A 23,637-nucleotide genomic window follows, 5' to 3' on the forward strand; every position below is an offset into this window, starting at 1 on the left:
CAGTTTATAGCCAGGGTTTTGGAGCCTCGGAATTGGCTTTCACGGCTATGATCGGTCAGATTTTATGTGCTATCCTGATTTTCTTCTGATAATATACTGGTTGTCTTCAATAATACTGTTGTTCAAAAATGCTAGGTATCAGTAACTTGTACTGATGGTCAGAAATGCTAAGTATCAGTAACTTGTACTGATGGTCAGAAATGCTAGGTATCAGTATCGTATACTGATGGTCAGAAAATATGCTATGTATCAGTACTTGTACTGATGGTCAGAAAATATGCTGAAAATAAGCTTATTAAATAGTTATTCCAATACTACATTCAATTACATAAACATGCTTATTTTAAATTATTAATAACATATAAAAAACATATATAATATAATTATCAATATATAATAATAGGGTGGTCTGACTAATTCGCAAATTTCTGATCGGGAACTATACGCGAAATTTAAAGTTGGGCGCTACTTGTGGCAGGGAATTTCGGGGGTTTTAACCGCTCTACGAGTTTCTTCCCCCACAAGGCCTGTTTGACTCACTACCCCCGATTATTTAGGGTGCCAGACCGCCGACTAATTAGGGCGATCGTCGGGGGTAGGGTCAAAATGGGGTTTCGTCGCGGGTATCCCGGCCTGCCTTCACGGCGACTGCGCAGGGTAGGCAAGCGGGTGAGTACTCGCGATTTCCTCAGTTCAGGCCTCGGTGTCCAACTACTCGATTCCAATTTTTTCCTCCTCAATTATGGTAAGCCGGTAGCTCAGATGATGGCTCCTTAATCCAGGTCGTAACTCCGTTCGAATTCGCGCATATGTTACCTATCGTGGGACCCGAAAATATAGCGAAAAAGCGTTACCCGATTATAACTGCCCGCGGCTGAAAATCACCAGCATGCAATTGAGGCAGAGTAACAGAAGTAAATTATATGTAAAGAAACAATCAATCACTTTATTGACGTATCTGGCTCAATCACTCCTTCTAGCTAGAAGACCGGTGGCAAAATGGACGAGAATCGGCTTTTTGCGGTCAAAAATCGCTTTTCTTCTCCTCTTTCCGAGAAGAAATGTTATTATTGGTCGGTATGCTAATTCGAATATCGGTAGCGCCCTCCGAATATTTTATCATTGGTCCGTATGTAAATTAGAAGGATACAGCGCCCTCCTTAACTCTCCTACTTTCGTCGTTATTTACCCTCTCTCACTCCCCACTAAGGTAGCTATCATTAATTGTCGGAAAAGATCTACCCCTACTCATATCTATTTTTTTATCCGGACGGAAATCAAATTTTATTCTAATTCGCTGATTGGTCGTGACGTCACTAGCGAATTTCGTCAGAGGTTCGAATTCTGTCGGTTAATTTATTGCTTAAACCTAACGGGGTAGTTGTCGCTCGCTATTATAATAGGGGTGTCGGTCGCATGCGAATTTTACAATTCGGTATCTATTCTATGTTCATTCTTTTTCAATTATAATTTTAATTTGTCATGAATACGTATATAATATACGTCGTTTCATTTGTAGCGCCCTCATCCTCGCATTTGCATATTATTCTATTTATCATTTCATATCATCTGCTCGCTCGCTCTTGTTTAGTTTATTTCGCTCGCTCTGTCTCGCTCGCTCTGTCTCAGTCTGTCTCGCTCGCTCTTGTCTAGTCTACTTCGCTCGCTCTGTCTCGGCGTTTCAAAATGGCCGCTCGGTCTCTCGCGCGTACACCTCGTGTTCCTGTATCGGTTGTTGGAGCGCCTCCTGGGGCGCTCCCATGTCGGTTGAGTGACGTGTTCCCGGGTGTTTGTGTGGTCGCTGTTGTGCTTGTGTGTGGCGCTCAGGATGTCACCGATGGTGTTCGGCAGCCCGACACAGCTGATTGCCGGCTGCCACTTCATCGGCGATTTTCTGCTCGCCCCAGGAGTGTCAGTGCTTTGTGAGTGTTGGTGTTGGTGTCTGGGAGTGTAACGGATCTGCATGTGTCATGAACATGCATTTCCGTTGCATTTCCCAGTCAAGTTTTTCCATTTTCTTTTGCCGGTCGGCCACGTGGTCGGGAGTGAGTGTGTGCGTGCGCTCTCTTTTTCCGTGGTGCGCTCCTTTGTTTTTCTCTCTTCTCTTTGAGTGTCCATCGGACCGCGTTTGTCGAGTTTGTTTTGCCAATATCTCCGGTGTGGTTGTTCGGACATAGAAAGGGGTAATTGTTTTATATAGGGCGCGTTTATCTTTATTTTATTCAACCGGTTACGGGGCGGCAAGGGACGGGGATGGCCTTTCTGAGGTATTGCAAATAATGCAGCGCTCAGGAAAGGCCTTGTAATGTACCGCATTACACATTCGTTACTTAGTTATAGTTATTATCATTATGCGCTAGTCATCTTGTCCTGCTTTGTATCCTGTATTTTTTTATTTGTTGCATTATCATTATTGTATACTTCAGCCGTGCCTATGTTCACATATTTGTATTTTTATTATTATTTTTTGTTATTATTTACTATTGATTGTTTTTATTTTATTATTATTGTTTTTATTGCTCTGTTAATTGCTTCTAATCCATCAGAGATGACTCATGGTTTTAAGAAAGATTAATCTACAATCTTTCTCTATTTCTTTCCCTCATCGATTAATTGCATTACAAACGAAGAAATGCAGCGAAACATTACTTGAACTCATGAGTAATAAGGACTAAGAACATTTTTCCGCGTGTTTTCTTCAATTTTTCCTTTTATCATGTTTGAGATTTCCAGCTATCAATCGCCAGAGAGCCTTCCAGATTCATGATAATTGAAGATTATTACGCAGTTTTGTAATTGTAGATGATCGTAGGAAAGGCCAACCTAGCTTTGGTTGATACTTGTATCAATTATAGAAGAATGAATGATATGCTTGTAATATCAGACTAGTTCATTTTTTGCGATCGCGATCCTTTGGTATCACACTTTAGTAGAAAGTTAAGAATATACTAATAATTAAAGAAGGTAAAATAATTTTCTTTCTTGTTATTAATATGAATATAAATTATTAATTTACCTGTAAATGTTGTAGCCTAATATAAATAAAATCTGAACAATTGAAAATACTAAAAATGTAGTTGTGCTAATACAATTACTTGCAAGACAATTAGATCCAATGTTTTGTATTTTTGAATTTGTTTGCAAAATATCATTCTTTAATAAATTTAATCCATCTCTTATTTCAGCTATAAATGATTGATAATCAAATGGCAAAGGTTGCACCTGCAATTAGTAAGGAATATTTAAACTTACATGATTCTTTTTACAAGTATCGTTTTCAAAAAATAAATTTACCTGGGCAACATTTTGACTAATATTTAAAATTGTATCTACTTTCAACATCAGTGATTTCATAGAAGATGTTATTTCATGCATGGTACTTAAAATATTATGCTGGTTATTCAATAAAACTTCTATTTCTACTTCTTTCTTCTTATACTCGACAGATGATTCAGTATTCGTTCTGCGATAGTCTTTATCTAAAAAAGGTATATTAAACAAATTAATTCAAAATATTAATTAAGAAACAAAAATAAAAGTGCGGATTTATTTAACCAATTTCTCTAAATTTCAATAAATCAACAAAATCAACAAACAAATAAATCAACAAATACATCACAAACTGCACGTATAATATATATACAAATTCCAGTTTTTTAAGTGGAATTTAACATTGATATCATTATATAATAGCTATATTCTTTTGTATAAGTTATTTATTGATGATATAAATACTAAGCAGTGCTATTGGGTTGGATTTAGTTGCATATAATTTGTGGGATTAATTAGTTTTTATCTTTTTAATCTTTAGTGCACAAATACATTTAAATCAATTAGTGTGCTGAACGAAATATCGACTTTCTTGTAATTGTAAAATACAGTGTATATTATATTATGAAAAATGGAGAAAATTGAAAAAGTGAAAAACATGTGGCCGGAGGCAAATGTATTTGCCATCACTCGTAGAGTATGATTACGGTACCACTTTTAATAAACAGTGATCGAATCGCAACGGCTGGATAAAGAATCAGCAGAGCTCTCTTGAGCTTAATCTATTTACAATTTATATTTCTTAACGCAGTCTATTGAAATCATTAATTGAATTCTCTTATTTGCGAATCTGGCTAGTATTGTAAGTCAGGCTGCTTTGAAAAGTGATTATATATTGAATTATCTACATAATTTATACAAACACATAGATATTTGTTATGCATATATTTCATTAACGCATTAAGGCCCATGCAAAATCTTGGATAAGATAGCAACAAAGTAACTACGCCATCCTTTGCATAATCAAGAAATAAAATATACGTGTTTTTTCTTTTACCATTTTCAATTGTTTATAAAAAATTGTTTGAACAAATTACTGAAAAATTTTTATTTTGGAAAACTGAATGCAGCAATCAATTCTACGGGAAAAATCATGACAAAAACCTATGTAACATTTCCAAGTTACATAGTTTTCAAGGAGCTATATCAAAAGAAGATTTTAATATACTCTCTTCTTCATCTCTTCCCCTTTACGAATTAAAATTGAGAATGTATATGCTTATTCGAAATCTTAGTATCAATGAAGATTTATGTAATTGTACTTAGCAATAATTGATTAAAATGCAAAATATTAATAGATCACAAAAAAAGTTAAATTGTCTTCATGAACCGTATAACATTGTATTTGTCAGACAATGAATATCCATTTGCTTTTAAACGCCAACAATTTCCCGTAAAATTAGCATTTTTAATGACAATTAACAAAAAGCAAGGTCAAACTTTAGAAAAAATTGTAATCGATTATAAAAATGATGTTTTTAACAAGGGACAGTTATATGTTGCTTTATCTCGAGTGCAATCTTGGGATTCATTGAAAATATATACAGATTTTCCTGCTAAAGATAGCATTGAAAATTTTGTATATAAAGAATTGTTGTATAAATTATTTACAAGCTATCCATTGAAATATTTTAAATTACATTATTTTAATACTATGTGCTTATTCTACTAATGTTATAACTTATGTTCATCGCGGAATTAATTTTGAGCGTGGAATGTAAATTCAATTTAACACTTTATTACACCAAATTGAGGATGCTGTCGGCTTTTCTCGGTCTCTATAGCCTTGTATAGTCAAAATTACTTTTAAGCATCTAAAAGGCTTGTAAGTGCGTAAGCACATTGGTGAGTTTCTATTATTGTAAATCACATAGTACGACATTATACGATATGTCATTGTAATACAACTATAAATATTGAAAACAAAAATAAGAATGACTAAGTAATAAATGAATGACTAATATGAGTAATTTAATTATAATTAATGAAGAGTAATTCAATTATACCGAACTAATATATGATATTCCGTGCCTTCGTAGAAGTTTTAGCAGTTACAGTGATTTTTTTTAATAAATAAAAATTTAGTGTAGTTATAACCCTTAGAAAGGGTAAGTTGTACGTCTATTTTATGAACGTACAGCTTGGTATTAGTTTATTCGTAATTCTCCTGAATTAATAGTTTTCAGGATAATGTTTCAAAAATATTAACAAATAGAAACAGAATAAAATGCCTTTTTATTTTTTACATGTTGAAAATATATTTAAACATTATAATTATACTAATTAATATACTGAGAAATTCTGTAAAGCCTATAAATAACGCAAAAAAAAGAAATTTTAACGGGAATTTAGACCGCTACAGTATATTAATTAAACCGAGATCAAGTAGTGGCTGGCACAATTGCAGCTCTTCGCAGGATTACGTTCTGCTACGTAAGACCGGCGCGGTCGGTCAGATCGCCAACTGGCCCGCGGAGAGCGTCGTGGGTCACGCAGCTTAAATCGCGAAAGTTGAGGGAAGCGATAGGAAGGAAAGGTAGTCCGAAAAAAAAGCCATGCAGTTTTACTAGTATACAAATACATATAATTTATGTACGTGTTACTGTACAGGGCGGTTCAGAGAGAGCGGCGAGATAGACAAAGCGAGAGAGAGATCCAAGGAACGGTCGGTACTTACATTAACCCATTAAGGACGGGACGGACACTTTTTCGTGTCCAACTTCAAGCTACAACCAAGCCAATAATTTAATTGCAAAAAAATTCGCGAACCACCGTTTCCCATGTTTTGGAGTATGTTCTTTCCGATTATGACACTTAATTTTTGCTAAAATGAGTTTTTTCATGTACAATTTGAAAATTAAAAAAAAAAGCACTGATTTTTTGGAAAAAAAAATTTTTGTGATCGAAATTTGTTTGCCTTTCGATTTTTTTATGGGCTTAAAATTCATAAAAAAGGTGTCCATGATACCTTAACTGAAAAATATCGGCCCTACGAAAATCCAAATATATATATTTTTTAATAAATTTACGTAAATAAACAAAAATTTCATTCACTAACTTCACCGATTTTTATCTCGAAAACTATCGACTTTCATGAAAAGTTTATAAGAACAAAAAATGCTTAGAATCAGTCAAGGAACATGTCTGAATTTTTTCAGATTTTTGGGAACCATTTTTGGTTTTTTCGTAAATGGCCATTTTTGAAAAAACCAAAAATGGTCCCCAAAAATCTGAAAAAATTCAGACATGTTCCTTGACTGATTCTAAGCATTTTTTGTTCTTATAAACTTTTCATGAAAGTCCATAGTTTTCGAGAAAAAAATTATCTAAGTTTGAAAAAGCGTTCTTTAGCCGGCTAATAACACTACCGTTGCCAGCCTTCATTCTGGCGAGATAACTGGTACACTAAGAGTTTTGTTATGTCACAACTCATTCATTGATTCATGAAAGTGCATTACAGGTTGTCTTTCACGAAAATATTGATAGCTTGACGTAATCTCAAAATTCCCGTAGTTTTCCAATGTAAGCAGGTCATATATTCCTGCGTGATTTTAAAAAACAGATTTGTACGCATATTCTTCAAGAGATCACTCTAAAGTAGGTTTGCCAGTTCCTAAAGTTGTGAAACAGTACAATGATTATATGGGTGGAGTTGATCAACATGATGCTCACTGCAGCAATTTATATGCTTCTTTCAGATCGAAAAAGTGGACGTGGCCTATATTATTAAGATTGATACAATCATCAATTACTAATGCGTCAATTCTTCGAAATTTAGTTCATGATGATAAAGTAGGAACAAAATCGATCGCCTTGGAAATTGCAAAATCCTATCTAGCTAAATCAAAGAAGCACAAAAGCGTATATGTTGCAAAGAAAGGATATTGTCAAAATTTTGAGAAATGTAACGCAAGGACACAAAAAATGTGCAAAAACTGTGAAATTTACTTGTGTTCGTCCTGCTTTCTTACTTTTCACACGTCATGAATAAAACAAAAAAAAAAGAAAAAGAAAAACAAAAATTAAAAAAAGAGAAAAAAAAAACATAAATTAAAAACAAAACAAAAATTTTAAAACAAAAAAAACACAAAAAAAACGAGGCTCTTGATTATGCGTTTACCTACCCGTGGTAAGAGCTGGGCAACGGTAGTGTTATTAGCCGGCTAAAGAACGCTTTTTCAAACTTAGATAATTTTTTTCTCGAAAACTATCGACTTTCATGAAAAGTTTATAAGAACAAAAAATGCTTAGAATCAGTCAAGGAACATGTCTGAATTTTTTCAGATTTTTGGGGACCATTTTTGGTTTTTTCAAAAATGGCCATTTACGAAAAAACCAAAAATGGTCCCCAAGAATCTGAAAAAATTCAGACGTGTTCCTTGACTGATTCTAAGCATTTTTTGTTCTTATAAACTTTTCATGAAAGTCGATAGTTTTCGAGATAAAAATCGGTGAAGTTAGTGAATGAAATTTTTGTTTATTTACGCAAATTTATTAAAAAATATATATATTTGGGTTTTCGTAGGGCCGATATTTTTTAGTTAAGGTATCATGGACACCTTTTTTATGAATTTTAAGCCCATAAAAAAATCAAAAGGCAAACAAATTTCGATCACAAAAATTTTTTTTTCCAAAAAATCAGTGCTTTTTTTTTTAATTTTCAAATTGTACATGAAAAAACTCATTTTAGAAAAAATTAAGTGTCGTAATCGGAAAGAACATACTCCAAAACATGGGAAACGGTGGTTCGCGAATTTTTTTGCAATTAAATTATTGGCTTGGTTGTAGCTTGAAGTTGGACACGAAAAAGTGTCCGTCCCGTCCTTAATGGGTTAATCGAAGTCTCTCAATTACGATTCGGCAAGATTACAGAATTCGCCTAACTGTACAGTCGCTTGTTCGAAGAAGAGGAGGTATTGTACGCACAGTTGCACCTCACTAACTTGTCACAGTCAAAAGTCACTCTCTTGCCACGAGGCGATTCACAAAGAAAAGTTAAAACGAGGATACGCACGACTGAATGCCTCTGCACGGCTCGCGAGCTATCGGCTAATTGCCGGGTCTTCGTCACGCGGCGAGCGGCGCGCGGCTCGTCATACATATTAGGCCAATCAATGAAGCCAAAAATGAGGTAATTTGTGACATTAATACTATCAGCAAACCGACTATGCAAAGTTGTTTAATACTATGCGTAGATGAAAACGTATATGTTTCCAACTCGCAACTTTGATTTAATAACTTTTTACAGCCGTTTGAAATTTGCAAAAACATGTTTTTCGCGTATAAAACCCAAACTATTGAAGTTAGGTATGTACCTCAATGGAATAAGTTATAGATAATAGAATTATCTATAAAATGAGCTATCGCTCATGTCAATCGAGTAATTAATAATTAATATAAATACAAAAAACATCAAAATTGATCAAAAACGGTAACATTTCAAAAATTCATATCTCCACATAGAGTGATGTTGAAAGAATTAGCTTATGATATTTTGTAGATTGCATTGTCTTCTTCATGTATGCTGAATCTGAGCTATATATAATTATTACTTTCGGCACTACAGTAATGACAATTAAACTTTTTTTTTTTTAGTACATCTTGCATAATAATCGAGCGCCTGGCTTTTCTATTACTATATATACTTCCCCTCCGCGGGATCTGTATCTCCCACCACTCGCTTTCTTTAACGCTCGGGCGCATATTCAACGACAAATTTCACCCTTTTAAACTGATTTTAGAGCAAAAGTTCAAATGACAAAGTCGTAGTTTGATTATTAAAATTTAAAAAACTTTTTTCAAATACTGTATAACTCTAACGGCTGAGCCACAGGGCATTATGCAAGATGTACTAAAAAAAAAAGTTTAATTGTCATTACTGTAGTGCCGAAAGTAATAATTATATATAGCTCAGATTTAGCATACATGAAGAAGACAATGCAAACTACAAAATATCATAAGCTAATTCTTTCAACATCACTCTATGTGGAGATATGAATTTTTGAAATGTTACCTTTTTTGATCAATTTTGATGTTTTTTATAATTATATTAATTATTAATTACTCGATTGAGATGAGCGATAGCTCATTTTATAGATAATTCTATTATCTATAACTTATTCCATTGAGGTACATACCTAACTTCAATAGTTTTGGTTTTATACGCGAAAAACATGTTTTTGCAAATTTCAAACGGCTGTAAAAAGTTATTAAATCAAAGTTGCGAGTTGGAAACATATACGTTTTCATCTACGCATAGTATTAAACAACTTTGCATAGTCGGTTTGCTGATAGTATTAATGTCACGAAAAAATCTTCATTGATTGGTCTATATCGTTATGCCTACACGCGCACGCGGTCTCTCTCTGCCGGCGCTCTGTCTTACCTTCTCCGCAGTCGTCGTCTGCTGTTGCTAAGGAGAAACATAATTCAAGTAATATAACATTTATATATATGATATTCTTAATATGATCGCCGTAGAGAGAGAGACATAACGAGTTGACATCAAACACGGTATATCCCCCACCCCCAGACGTTAGTAACGAGGGCGGTACCAACTCGAACCTTAGGTCTCTCTCGTAAAGAAAACTATAGGAAATAATCAAGATAAGTAATTTATTATTATAAAAAAAAGGAACAAGAGTTATCTTCCTTATCGCGCTCTCTCTGCGACATAGGGACGTGCCAATGAAAGAAAACAAATTAAAGTGGTGTTAATGCCATAATTAGGAAAATAAAAGGGCACGGTAAAACCTTACGTTATAGGCGCAACGGCGCAAAATTTGAATGGCGCGCAGGCCAAGAGGCGAAAGATCTTCGGTTTTAATTTTCGATTTTCTTTCTTCTTTCTTTGGTGTTGAGGCCTTGAGGCAGAAGATTTGAAGAGAGGTGGCCGTTCTGATGGTAGCTTAATGTTGGCGACGTTCACTAAACTCGTCACCGTAAACGTATCGTAACTCCAGCCCCTGCTTGAACTTCCAATGTTGGGAGAAGTTGGGGCAGTTTTCGGTTCTACTGACTGCCATTAAGTTGCAGACATAGCAGAACCGAATGCCCCTTTTCTTTGCGGCTGGACTGTCGTACCTGCCACATGGCTTTGTGGCATCTTGGTGCAGGAGCGCAGAGTATTGAGGGGTTAAACCCTCGTTTCCCCGGTAAAATCTGCCAGGCAGCCTTTGGACCTGCCTTACGATTTCGCAACGCTCTTCATGGGTGAGCAGGCGAGGATCCGGACGAGTTGAACCTGGCATATGGTTTGGAGACAGACCAGGGACAGCAGCGCTTGCTGTCGCGGCAGAAGCCCATGCGTACTGGACATTTAGTCCAGCCAAAAGGCGTTCGTGCTCCTTCTGGATGGTCAGGGCCTCATCTCAGCGTTCTGTAGCTTGGGTGAGAAAGGCCTGGCGCTCCATTTCATCCCGGACTTTCTGGACAAAGCCGGGGGATGCGGCAGCTCGGACACGAGCGTCAGGATGCTCTGTGAACGCCATAACAGTAGCATAGGCCCGACGTTTCTCTTCTTGCGCCCTGATACGCGCAGAGCGATACGATCGCGCTATTGCCTCTGCGTAGGCCCACCTTTCTTCGTGGGTTTGGGCCAGTGTCGGCTCTTCATTCGTGACGCCGGTCAGGTGCACTGAGGATCGATCCGGCTCAGAGCATGGCCGTTGCCTCTTGTCCTGGCTGTCTGGAGCGGAGAGAGCCCTTTGGACGCGCAGATGTCACTCCTCTTCCCAGCGCTTGGCAGCGTTGCGCTCTGTTCAGCGCCTAGCCCTCTTCTTCTTCTCGGTGCTTGGCGGCGTATCGTTCTGCCCAGCGCAGAGCCAGCTCCTCGATCGAGGATAATTCCGGCTTAACTTCCGGCAGGACCGGAGCCTGCACTATAGCCATTTCAGAGGCGACCTCCCCGAATTCGGCCAGCAGGCTTTGGGGAATAGTCACCTGGACCACGTCTGGCTCTTCGCGGGCTTTCTTGACGGGTAACATTCTTCTGTAAAGGATTAATCTAAATTAATAAGGGATAACAAAGAAAAGAAATTGAAAGCGGTGAAGCATAAGCGGAGGCAGGGCTGTAAGCAAGCCAAGGGCAGAAGTGACTGTAGAAGGTCTTGAAGAGTATAGCGTAGGCTTAGTGTTGTTGTGGTGTCATGTAGTGTAAGCACGCTGTGATAGAGGGATGTTAAGCGTCAAGTTTGCCTCTAGGGCGCAGCCGCCGGGGTGAGATCGTTACCAATAGCGGTGTAGATTTCTTGGAGCAACGTGATCGGCCTTTTTTTCGATGAGCAATGACCCTTGGTACCAGAGGAGCTGGGCTTGGACACAACATGGATACCAGTGTTCTAGGCAAAGGCAAACTCGCCAATATGTTCATCCCACTTATTATGTTTATCTGTAATAAATGCCGCGATCATAGTTTTGACGGTGTGGTTTACGCGCTCGGTCGAGTTTAATTTGGAGGAATAAGGAGCGCATGTGCCGTGAAAGACGTTATGTGCATCTAAGAAAGAATTGACTAACGAGTTTTTAAAGGGCGTACCATTGTCAGATAGAAATCTATCAGGGATTTCAAAACGTAAAAAGTTGCGATGATTAATCTGTCTCTTGATCGTTTTGGTATTGGCCTTACGGATCGGAAAACACTCTATCCATCTCGTGAAGATATCCATGAAGATGAGTAAATGTTCGTTTCCTCGAGGCGATCTCGGAAAGGAGCCCATCGTATCACCACAGATGATTTCCCATGGAAGGCAAACAACACGTAATCGAAGCCTCTCAATTACGACTCGGCAAGATTGCAGAATTCACCTAACTTTACAGTCGCTTGTCGCGAAGGAGAGGAGGTATTGCACGCACAGTTGCACCTTACTAACTTGTCACAGTCAAATTCACTCTTTTACCACGAAGCGATTCACAAAAAAAAAGCTAAAACGAGGATACACACGGCCGAATGCTTCTGCACAGCTCGCGAGCTATTGGCTAATTGCCGGCCCTTCGTCACACGGCGCGCGGCTCGTCAGACATATCGTTATGCCTACACGCGGTCTGTCGTTGCGGCGCTCTCTCTTACCTTCTCCGCAGTCGTCGTCTGCTGCTGTTAAGGAGAAACATAATTTAAGTAATATAACATTTATAAATATGATATTCTTAATATGCTCGCCGTAGAGAAAAAGAGAGACATAACGAGTTGACATCAAACTCGTTATATCCCCCACCCCCAGACGTTAGTAACGAGGGCGGTACCAACTCGAACCTTAGGTCTCTCTCGTAAAGAAAACTATAGAGAATAATATATATAATAGAGAAGTATATATAATACATAAAAAGTCCAAGCGTGCTAAGCCGACCAAGCTCTTAAAGTTAAAAATGGTTTCAAGCCATTGAGTTGACGTACGTCGTCGCTTTGCCTAGACACATTCCCCTCTTTCCGTCTAATCGCACGGACATATTTCCCTCTCGGTATGCGATCACACGGACATGTCTCCTCCATAACGTCACTGAATGCGTACGATCGCTTCGATCTTTGGCCAACACGGGGCGCTTGGACTAGCGGTTCAGACCTGTCACCGGCTAAAGCATTACAGTCAACAATCTCCCTTCTAATCTCTGCTATTAGATATACGTACTTATCAATTTACAAAAATCTTATAACTGCAAAAAGAAGTTAAAATTAGATCAATCCGTACTAACTGGCAAAATGTTGATATTGAACTCGATCTAGCTTGTTCTCAATTCCTATCATTAAACTATAGTGAATATACATTAAAAATACAACCTTTCTGACAAAATTATTTCTGAGTCGATTAAATAAAACTTACCCAAAAAAGAAGTTATAAACATTTAAATATACCAGACGGTATCTGTTTATCAATTTGCGAACGATATCGCTCTCTGTTTTACTAACATTAATTGCTTTTTCACAATTTTTCTTATTAATACCGCTTGTATTTCAATAGCAGAAATAGGAGTTTCAGTTATTCGATTACGCTTTTTACTATTGCACTAGGCTTTCAAATTCAATATTTTTTGTAATTGAAGTTGAATGAAGAAAATTTCAATGGACCACAGATTAGGAAAATTATGAAAAATGACGTTTCTATAAATAAAATGAACGAGAAAGAGAAAAAAGCATGGAGCAGTTTCAAAGAAGTTGTTCAAAATTTCCTAGAACATAAAAAGGACTAAAACTATAAGAAAATTGTCGCAGATATGATAAGTAATTTTCAAATTTCAGGTTGCAACATGAGTTTGAAAGTTCATTTTCTTGATTCTCATCTTGATTATTTTCCTAAAAATTTGGAAGATTACAGCGAAGAGAAAGGAGAATGCTTTATTCACGATATATCTGAAATGGAGTAAAGGTATCATGGTTAATAGGACAAACATATGATGGTAGATTACTGTTAGTCTTTAACAAAAGACACTGATAAACAGCATAAGCAATAACCAGTGAGAAGATCATTTGAAAATAAATGCAAAAGATATTAAAGAAGAGTAATTCAATTATACCAAACTAATAAATAATATTCCGTGCGTTCGTAGAAGTTTTAGCAGTTACAGTGATTTTTTTTAACGAATAAAAATTTAGAGTAGTTATAACCCTTAGAAAGGGTAAGTTGTACGTCTATTTTATGGACGTACAGCTTGGTATTAATTTATTCGTGATTCTCCTGAAAAGTTGATTTGTTCGCAGTTTATAAATTTTTACAAATATAGGGCGTATATTTGATATTGTAGGAGTGGTTTTTACCTGTAAGTAGGGTTAATTTTAGGTCTGTTGCATGAATGCTAGTTTTTAATTTTAATTTAGACTACCTTTTCTTGAAATTTTGGTCAAATAACTTTTTCGCGTGTTAATATTATTTTCACCCCTTATAAAGGATGTTTTTGAGATTTTTTTGAGAGTGTTTCAAATTTTTTGATCCTAGAATTTAATTCTTTCCTCAATATAACATAGGACTATAGTGGTCTGATTCGCTAGTCTTGATTAATTTTTTTTATTGTCTTTTCTTGTGGGGCTGTGTTATTACTAAAATCAATATAGATATAAAAGAAATAATTGTAAAGTCAGTACGAGGTATAGCTAATATCTTACGACAGCTTAATTTTATTGAATGTAAAATGTATTTGGATGCGAGAATTATTGTAGTCGTTTTATCATGTGGAAATCTGTTACACACTGCATTTGCAACCAAATTTAATGATTGTCTGATATATCGCCAATAAATTATAGGATATGTTCGTCCTTATTTCGTATTTATTTTCATTAATAAAACAAATCTTTCTTATTTAAACTGTGTGTGTATTTTTGTTTCTATTAATCGCTCAATTGCTATTTAAACAAAACAAAAATTAAATATTCCAAATTGTTTATACCAATCGCTTTATATTGACATACTCATTTGATGATTAATATCATATCGACAAGACAGATTTTTAAAAATAAAACAGTATGGTAAGTGAAAAGATGACTAAATACACTATGTATATTTAATGCTTAAAGGAACTAAATAATAATTTTATATTTTACACCTTGTAAAGAATATACAGATAATTTATTTTCGCTCCAAAAATTAATTTTTGTTATTGACGAAATATCTATTATTTTCGAATCTAATGTAGGATAAGAAATTATCTTGAGTGAATCAATATATTTCAATCATTCTTTTTATTACTAAGGTATGTAAAGCTGTAAGACGTTAAATAATAGTGTAATTAGAAATCATCATTTATTGTGTTTTGACGAACATCCACTTACTAATAGTATGTTCATTTTTGTAGACATTTAGTGGGCTTGATAGATACATAATTATAATTTTGAGAATCTTATATTTGTCGTGGATCCCGGTCAATTCATTAAATTTGACAAAGTAAACAATGTTTCTGTAAACGTATATTTTAAATTTTTAAAATAACATCTACGAAGTTCTACTACAACATTCTATTTCTGAGAAGAAGATAAAGTATGTGAACCTTGTGTAGAATTAATACGTTGATGAGAATTTTGACGAGAATAAAGAACAAGTGCAGCGCCTTTATATGCCTTATAAAGTACGTTATGTATTAATGAAAGACTTATTTCGACAGATGTGATCTAGAAGATAAAAATCATATATTTGTGACCGTTACTTGCACTATTTTCCCACAGAAGAAAGATAAATGATACACGAGATTAATTATAAAAATGTGAATATGTGTAATATTGTGCTTCCCGATAAGAAGAACAAATTTTCACAATTTGAAAATTTCAAAATAAGTATTCGGAGAGATAGACTATTAGTAAATGCGATGCGCCCTCCTTGTCTAATTTATTAAGCTATCTCTTTCTAATTCGTTTACATTAGACTATAAAGGTGGGCGTGGCTAGCGCAGCATATGCTTGCATAGAAATAAGTTAGCTAGGAAATATTTCGATTTATAATTCGAATATCATGTAATTTATCCTTTCGCTTATTTTATGCGATAATTATTTTCTTCGCATTTCGGCCAGACTTTATGTTATTGAATTTATCCATTTTCTGCGTAGATGATGTTGCTGTTACATAAGGCAATGATAATTCGAGGAATGGTCGACAGTATTAGTTTTGTTTATTAATTATTAGTAATGCTAGTGCTCATTACAGCATATGAAAAAAATAAAAATAACATTATTTTAGTATTGTTAATAATTTGAATATTTCTTTTTAGAAATTACGTCTGAAATTAATAAACGATAAAGTTATATAAAATTTTAATAATTCCCTATTGTAAATATTGTAATATTGCATTAATTAACTTTATTAGTTAATAACTTTTGACGATACTATTTGTGATAATTGTAAATTACAATAAATCGACCAATAACTAATTTTGTAAAGTTTACATGTGTAAATTTACTTACTTGTAAATTAAGAAAATCCATTTCTCAAAATTCGCGAATATTTCTCGAAGATTCGAAAACTTCTCGAAGAGAACTCTCCTATGAAAGTAGGCGGGAAAATCTGTGTATAAATATGCCCATTATTGCACAGACTGGTATTCACGCCTAGCCTTGCAAAGTGAGCGCATGAGATTGAATAAACTTGGCTAATACCTAAGTTCTTTCTCTCACTGTGATTAACTGTGCAAAACCTTTTCTTTCCTGTAATTTGTCCTCAACTTATAGAACATTTCACGCTATAAGAAACTTCGGCTGGATTATATCCTTTACAAGGACGACTTAAGCTCTGCTTATAAGACAATTCGCACCATAAGAAACTAAGGCATAGTCTGACTTTCCTTGGAACTTTACTTATATTTACATTGTAATGCGGTACATTACAAGGCTTTGCCTGAGAGTGTTGCATTATTTGCAACACCTCAGGAAAGCCACCCTCGTCCCTTGCCGCCCCGTAACCAGACGTACAACACGAACACAGACGCGCCCTAAAACAAACACTTAACCTTTTTCATGTCCGAACAACACCAGAGAAATTGGCGAAGTAAGCTAGATGAACGCGATCCGACGGACACTCAAAAATGGAGCGCACTACATGCATACACTTACTCACGACCATGTGTTGCCGACTGGAGAAAAAGCACGGAAAACTTCACTGGGAAATGCAACGGAAATGTATGTTGATGACACATGCAGATCCCTTACACTCTCAGGCACCAACACCAACACTCACAGAGCATTGACACACCTGGAGCGAGCAGAAAATCGCCCATGAAGTGGCAGCCGGCAATCAGCTGTGTCGGGCTACCAAACACCATCGGCGACATCCTGAGCGCCGCACACACTCACAAAGGTAAACACACATAAATACCCGGGAACACGTCACTTGACCGACACGGGAGCGCTCCAGGAGGCGCTCCAAAGACAGTTATAGGAACACGAGGTACACGCGCGAGAGAGCGAGTGGCCATTTTGAAGCGCCGAGACAAACTGAATAAGAGCGAGTGAGACAGACTGAGAGCGAGCGAGCGAGATAGACTATATGAAACGAGCGAAGTGATAAATAGAATCATATGTATGTACTCGTAAATGCGAAGATGAGGGCGCTACGAATGAAATGACTTAAATTATATTATTATTCGCAATTAATTAAAGTTAAATTAAAAACGAAAATGGAAAATTACCGAATTATGAAAATTCGTATGCGACCGACACACCCTTTATGTACATTTGTTAGTTTAGTTTACCGCGTGATTATAAAATAACTATTACTGTTATACAAATTATTGTTACAATTTTTAAATCTAATTGAAGTATTATCTATTATTGTTGAGTATATTTTGCAATATAATTTTATTATTTAAATTACAATGAGGAGATCAACATTTTTTTGGTTAGTGTCGTCAAGTGGTTAAATTTTATGTTGGTATAAGTATATTGGTAATTAAACAAATAAAATAGTTTCATGTCGGTGGCTTATATGCTTTGAGTATTTTTCAATATACATCATATTATTTTAATTGCAATGAAGAGATAAGCATTATTTCGTTATTAGTATGGCCACATGGTTAAATTTGATTCCAGTATGTAGTTATAATCAATCGAATAAATAGTTTCATGTCAATGGCTTATAGTTAGAAATATTATTATAATTTTTAATATTTACTGAAAATTATTATTGCCATAATTGGTTATAGATCAATCATGGCAGAGTTTGGTATGCAAGTTCAGGAGAAAATTTACTCCAGACGATGATTTCAAGGAATTGAAAGACAAGGATGAAACTACGTAAGGACAATAATGAGGATTTTTTTTCAAATTTGGCTATATATAAGTTACTTAATAAGTTACTTAAAAGTTATTATTTTACAGAACTATCCTGGCTTACGTGGATGAAATCCATGTTCCTACTAGTGTAGGCACTAAAGTCAAGTACGATTTGTTTAAATTAATGCTGAATAATGGAGAAACAAAAAGAATAACATGTTTGGTGTGGGATAAACTGCTAATAGAACGACATGTGAACATGATCACCATTCGCAAAGTAAGTATAGTTTTGAATTAATTTTTGGGTACTGAAAATATTTATCTATAAGATTTTTATTAAATATTGCAGAAACTTCTTATCGAAGGTATTGACACCAAATCTGTTTCCCAAACATTCTACAATGAAGCCCATAATTTGGAGCCGTTTGAATTGCTGATCAAAGAAGGAACTACCATTACTGACCTAGGACAATATGAAGTCACTGAAGTAGCTCCTGTTGAGCCGCCTGTGGGGTTGCAGAATGTAACTTTTGAGAATATTGGCAAATCCCAAGGATTAATTAGTGAGTATATACATATATTTGTTATGTATTAATGAAATTCGTATATTAGTTATGTATTGATTGATGTTTTTTTACAGGCATTGTCGGCTTTTTAAAAATGCAATTTTACACATCAGAAAACAAATTTAAGACTTAAGTATACCGTGTAGGATGTCTTACAGATGGAGCATTTAAGGTAGCTATTCATGTGACTAATTACACTAGAATAACTCTGGAGAAAGGTACTGAAGTAAAAGTGATTGGCGAAGTAGACACAACTGGTATGAATTACATACATATAATACAAAGCTATGGCTCACTATTTGGAGATTTTTTAATTTGTATCTATTTCATCTTTTTCAGGATCTAGACCCATTACTATCAAGTGTAGGGACCAGAACTGTATCTTTGTTGTCGAAAATGGGCAGAAGATGTCTCCTGTAAGACTTGCTCATGGAGTCAAGACACCTAAAAGAAGACATGAATAATTTTATACTTCTTTCATTCCATTTAGCTTTGATTCACCATCATTTATTTAATTTATTTATTTTTTTTATTGGTGTGTTCCGTAACTTAATTTTAGTAATTTATAATTTATTTTACTCAATAAGATGTCATAAAATCTCAGTATTATTACGTGCAAAATTTGTATTCGAATGATGTTGTATCCTACAGTGAAAAATACTCTTATTGTTCCTATAACTTAATTAAGTTAAATTAGTATGTACTTAGTTAATTTAAAATTAGTAACAAGTAGAATAAATATATAATGCATATATATATTATAAAGTAAACGCAACTGTTAAAATATTAGAAAAGAAATGATAAATTTTAATAAATTTTAATAAAAATGTTAACAGACTGAGTAATGTAATGTAGAGTAACTATAAAAATATATTTTTCGCAATTTAATAATCTAATCTTCTAAAATATTAAAATGTATTCTAATTTATGCAATTTAAAATAATGTTACCGTAATTTAAAAACGTAGTTTATCAAGAGTCAGTTTTTCATACAGATCTACAGCGCACATTATTGAGGATTTTCATCAATATAAGCATGTCTTCGCCGTTGGTGCCTATTCATATATAATAATATAAAATTTATAAAGCTGCATGCAAACGATATGCATTCATTTTTTCAAATAAAAATGTAATAACTTGCTGAAAATAGTTGCAATTAAATCATTCATTTTCTTATCCCAAGCTGTGACACTGATGATTTAAAATCTACCGCGTTATGGGGAATAGTAATTCCCACGAGCAATGCAAAGATCCGTGCCCAAGCGTCGTGTCACAAATTATTTTTTAAGGGGAAGGTAAGGGAGGTTCTTTCGCTTCTCTGAACGATGACGATGGGCCTCGTCATTAAATTAGCGTTTCGGGCTTCGGCTTGAAAGAAAAGGAATGTAAGGCACACACAATAATCACTCGCGATAACCGTTAACAATATTTATTCTCGACTTTAACAATAAAGAGCAACGACGCGAGTTCACGCGTCGTCCTCAACGTCACGTGCCTGCGCTCGTGCGGACAATCGCACGGGGACACGTTAATTGCTGGCAGAAACTGTAGCTGGTAATTCTGCCGCAGGCAGGAAATACTGCTGGACTGCAGGCAGGCTCGTGGTAGGCTCGGATGTGGATTCCTCGATGCTACCGTCGTTCGAAATCCTCTCTTCTTGCTGCTAACTACTTATCGTCCTCTGCTTCTTTGTCTGAGTTATTCTCTTTCAAGTGCGCACGCTCGGCCGTCAAACGATTCGTCTAACTCTGAATCTCAGCTCGAACTCTCTCCCTTAATCGTTCGCGCGTCGGCTCGAGCGACGCCGGCGGCTTCGCTCTCGCGAGCGGATCACCGCGGATCACTCGCGCTCGCTTACTTTCTACTCGCGACGCGTTATTCTCTCTCTCTTCTTCTTACCGCAGCCGGTCTTGCTCCCAATTGGCTCCAAATGACGATGCCCGGCTCAGGTATTGATTCTAAAATAAAGCGGTGCGAGCATCGGTATCGGTTCGTAATTTCAAACGCTCGCCAGGGCAACAGCGAAGGAGCGGGGCTGCGAGAGAGAGAGAGAGAGAGCCAGACAGGGCCGACTACTCTAGCCAGGGCCCCGTCACAAAGTTTATAAAAATAATCCAACATCATTACTAAAAAATAGTTTACCTATAATTTGTACAATCAACTAACATATATACAATTTCTTTTACAAAGGGAAAGACTAAATATAGGTGATCTATAAATATCGTAAACATCCTACATACTTTACAATTAATAATAAAAAAAGAAGAGATAAAAGGTATTATTACAATTCAAAGCTTTACTTAAAACATTACAAAATAATAGATTATTTTTATTTCGGTGTATTTTATAATTTTCAGAATCAGGGTCAATTATCATCAATTGTAGACATGAAAATAATATTATTGTACATCAAAGTGCTCTGAAAATGTCAGAGTTCTACTTGACATGTGGAGTTCAAACACCACCACGGCAACTTAAATAGATCGATGAGCCTACTTCATTTTTAATTTATTATTTTTTTTTTTTGAATGATTAGTATACACTATTGAGACTTCTAAGTAATTAATTAATACTTAATCTATTAATACTTCTATAATTTATTATTTATTGAATTATTGCTTAGTGCATAGCATTTACATGAAAAAAAGTATATACTTTTTCATTAGCTTCATGTATTAGAAAAACACTCATTTTCTTTCTAAATAAACGAAAAGAATTAACATTTTATAACAAAAATAATGTTTTTTTTCAAGTAAAATAGTTCTATGGGCCAAATGCATTTTTAATTTATTATATTTATAAAAAATTCAACTTATATCATAGTATGAACTTATTGATGGGTTAAAAATGGTCACATGGTGATTTATGTATGTGTCTACTATTTTACTATTGTTGACGTAATATGCCACATGTGGCACTAATAACGTTAAATATGTGAATTGAATGACGAATGTGCTAATTGGGTATAGTCTTAGAGTGTCGCACGTATAGGGAGTGCAAGAAGCTATTCTACTGATTGAATTGTTCATCAAAGAAAGTCGACGATTATCGAATAAAATCGAATGATTTTTTAGTGTTTGTATTGTAATAAAAACACTTTTGGTAAGTTAATTCCAAGTATTTTTCTTTAAGATACGTATTTTTATGATATTTTGTTGCGGGAGCCTTAACCGCGCTACCGAATCTCTTCCGCCACAAGGCCTGATTGGCTCCTTATCCCCGATTATTTAGGGCGCCAAAATATCTAATATATTAATATATTTATATATTGATCTCTTTATTTATTTATGTATTTTATTTTATATATTGATCTATTTATTTATTTATTTATTTTATATTTATCTTTTTATCGCCGTTTGATTAGGGCGATCGTCGGGAATAGGGCCTAAAAGGGTCGCGTATCCCGGTTTGCTTTCACGACGACTGCGCCGAATGGGCTAACAGGTGAGTACTCGCGATCTCCTCTGCTCCAGGCCTCGGTGTTCAACATTTCGTTTCCTATTTGTCTCCTCGCTTATGATATGCCGGCAGCTCAGATGATGACTCCTTATTTCAGTTCGAAAATCCGTTCGAATTCGCGCGTATGTTACCTATCGTGGGACCCGAAAATATAGCGAATCAGCGTTACCCGATTATAACCGCTCGCTGCTGAAAATAATCAGCATGCAAATAAGGCAGGGTGACAAAAGTAAAATTTATATAAAGATCAATTGATCACTTTTATTAACTTATTTTATAATGCATAAGCAGGTGGTCGGATTAATTAGGGTCAGTATGATTCTGTATAATTATGAGAAATAACAAGAACACGAAATAATCGAAACGAGCATTCTTCCGGTCGGTCTTTAATTGACGAACATGGCGGAAGAGTCAGCGCAAATAATTACTTCACGGGTTTCAATTCGTCCTCTTCCGAAATTCGCAATAAATTACCATATTGGCGAAAGGTCAGCGCGAATACTTTAAATTACGGGTTTTAATTCGTCTACTCCCAATATTCGCAATAAATTACTATTTCGGCGAAAGGTCAGCGCGAATAATCTAACCACCGGTTTTTTTTGTCTGATCCTAACACTCACGTACGATTCTGTGAAATGGCGGACAGGTCCGCGCGGCTAATAGGATCAATGATTTATTCAACTAAGCCTACATCCGCAATAACTAATATTTTGGCGAAAGGTCAGCGCGAATCAACTAATTACTGGTTTTCTTCGTCCGATCTTAACACTCACGTTCGATTCTACGAAATGGCGGAAAGGTCAGCGCGAATTAGTAGGCACCGGTATCGACGGATCCACGCGTCGCGACAATCTACTACACCGAAAATTCCACTCCCGCACTCCGCGATTAATACTAATGAGTGGCACTTTGCCTACTTAAGGTTTTCCTTGCTGATATTCGGCGAACGAAATTGGCGTGAGAAAACAGTGGTAAGCGCAAATAATTCTGCGAGACAAAAGTATCGGATACTAACACACCTTCTGGCTCGAAGAACAACGGCAAAATGGACGAGAATCGGCTTTTCGCGGTCAAAGATTGCTTTTCTTCTTCTCTTTCCGAGAAGAAATGTTATTATTGGTCGGTATGCTAATTCGGATATCGGTAGCGCCCTCCGAATATTTTATCATTGGTCCGTATGTAAATTAGAAGGATACAGTGCCCTCCTTAACTCTCCTATTTTCGTCGTTATTTACCCTCTCTCACCCCCCCCCCACTAAGATAGCTATCATTAATTGATGGGAAAGATCTACCCCTACTTATTTATTTTTCTATCCGGACGGAAATCAAATTTTATTCTAATCCGCTTATTGGTCGTGACGTCACCAGCGAATTTCGTCAGAGGTTCGAATTCTGTCGGTTAATTTATTGATTAATTTAACGGGGTATTTGTCGCTCGCTATTATAATAGGGGGTGTGTCGGTCGCATGCAAATTTTTATACTTCGGTATTTCTTTCATGTTCATTTTCTAATTATAATTTTAATTTTAATTCGTTGTGAATAAATATATAATGTACGTCGTTTCAATTGTAGCGCCCCCATCTTCGCATTTACATATAATTC

At 35.6% G+C, this 23,637-nt stretch overlaps 1 protein-coding gene across 1 annotated transcript in view; it reads right to left on the reverse strand.

Moving 5' to 3' along the window:
• Positions 1-23,637, reverse strand: part of LOC131672130 (protein ERGIC-53) — a 558,437-nt gene that overhangs the window by 136,956 nt on the left and 397,844 nt on the right. Inside the window, exons 8-9 of the mRNA XM_058949141.1 lie at positions 3,295-3,479; positions 3,017-3,222 (exon numbers count right to left, since the gene is read on the reverse strand). Coding sequence (XP_058805124.1) covers positions 3,017-3,222; positions 3,295-3,479 — 391 coding nt within the window. The remainder of the gene's footprint in view (positions 1-3,016; positions 3,223-3,294; positions 3,480-23,637) is intronic.

This window comes from Phymastichus coffea, unplaced genomic scaffold (assembly GCF_024137745.1).
Source record: "Phymastichus coffea isolate CEN01 unplaced genomic scaffold, Cenicafe_Pcof_1.1 PCOF00011, whole genome shotgun sequence".
Classification (NCBI taxonomy): domain Eukaryota; kingdom Metazoa; phylum Arthropoda; class Insecta; order Hymenoptera; family Eulophidae; genus Phymastichus; species Phymastichus coffea.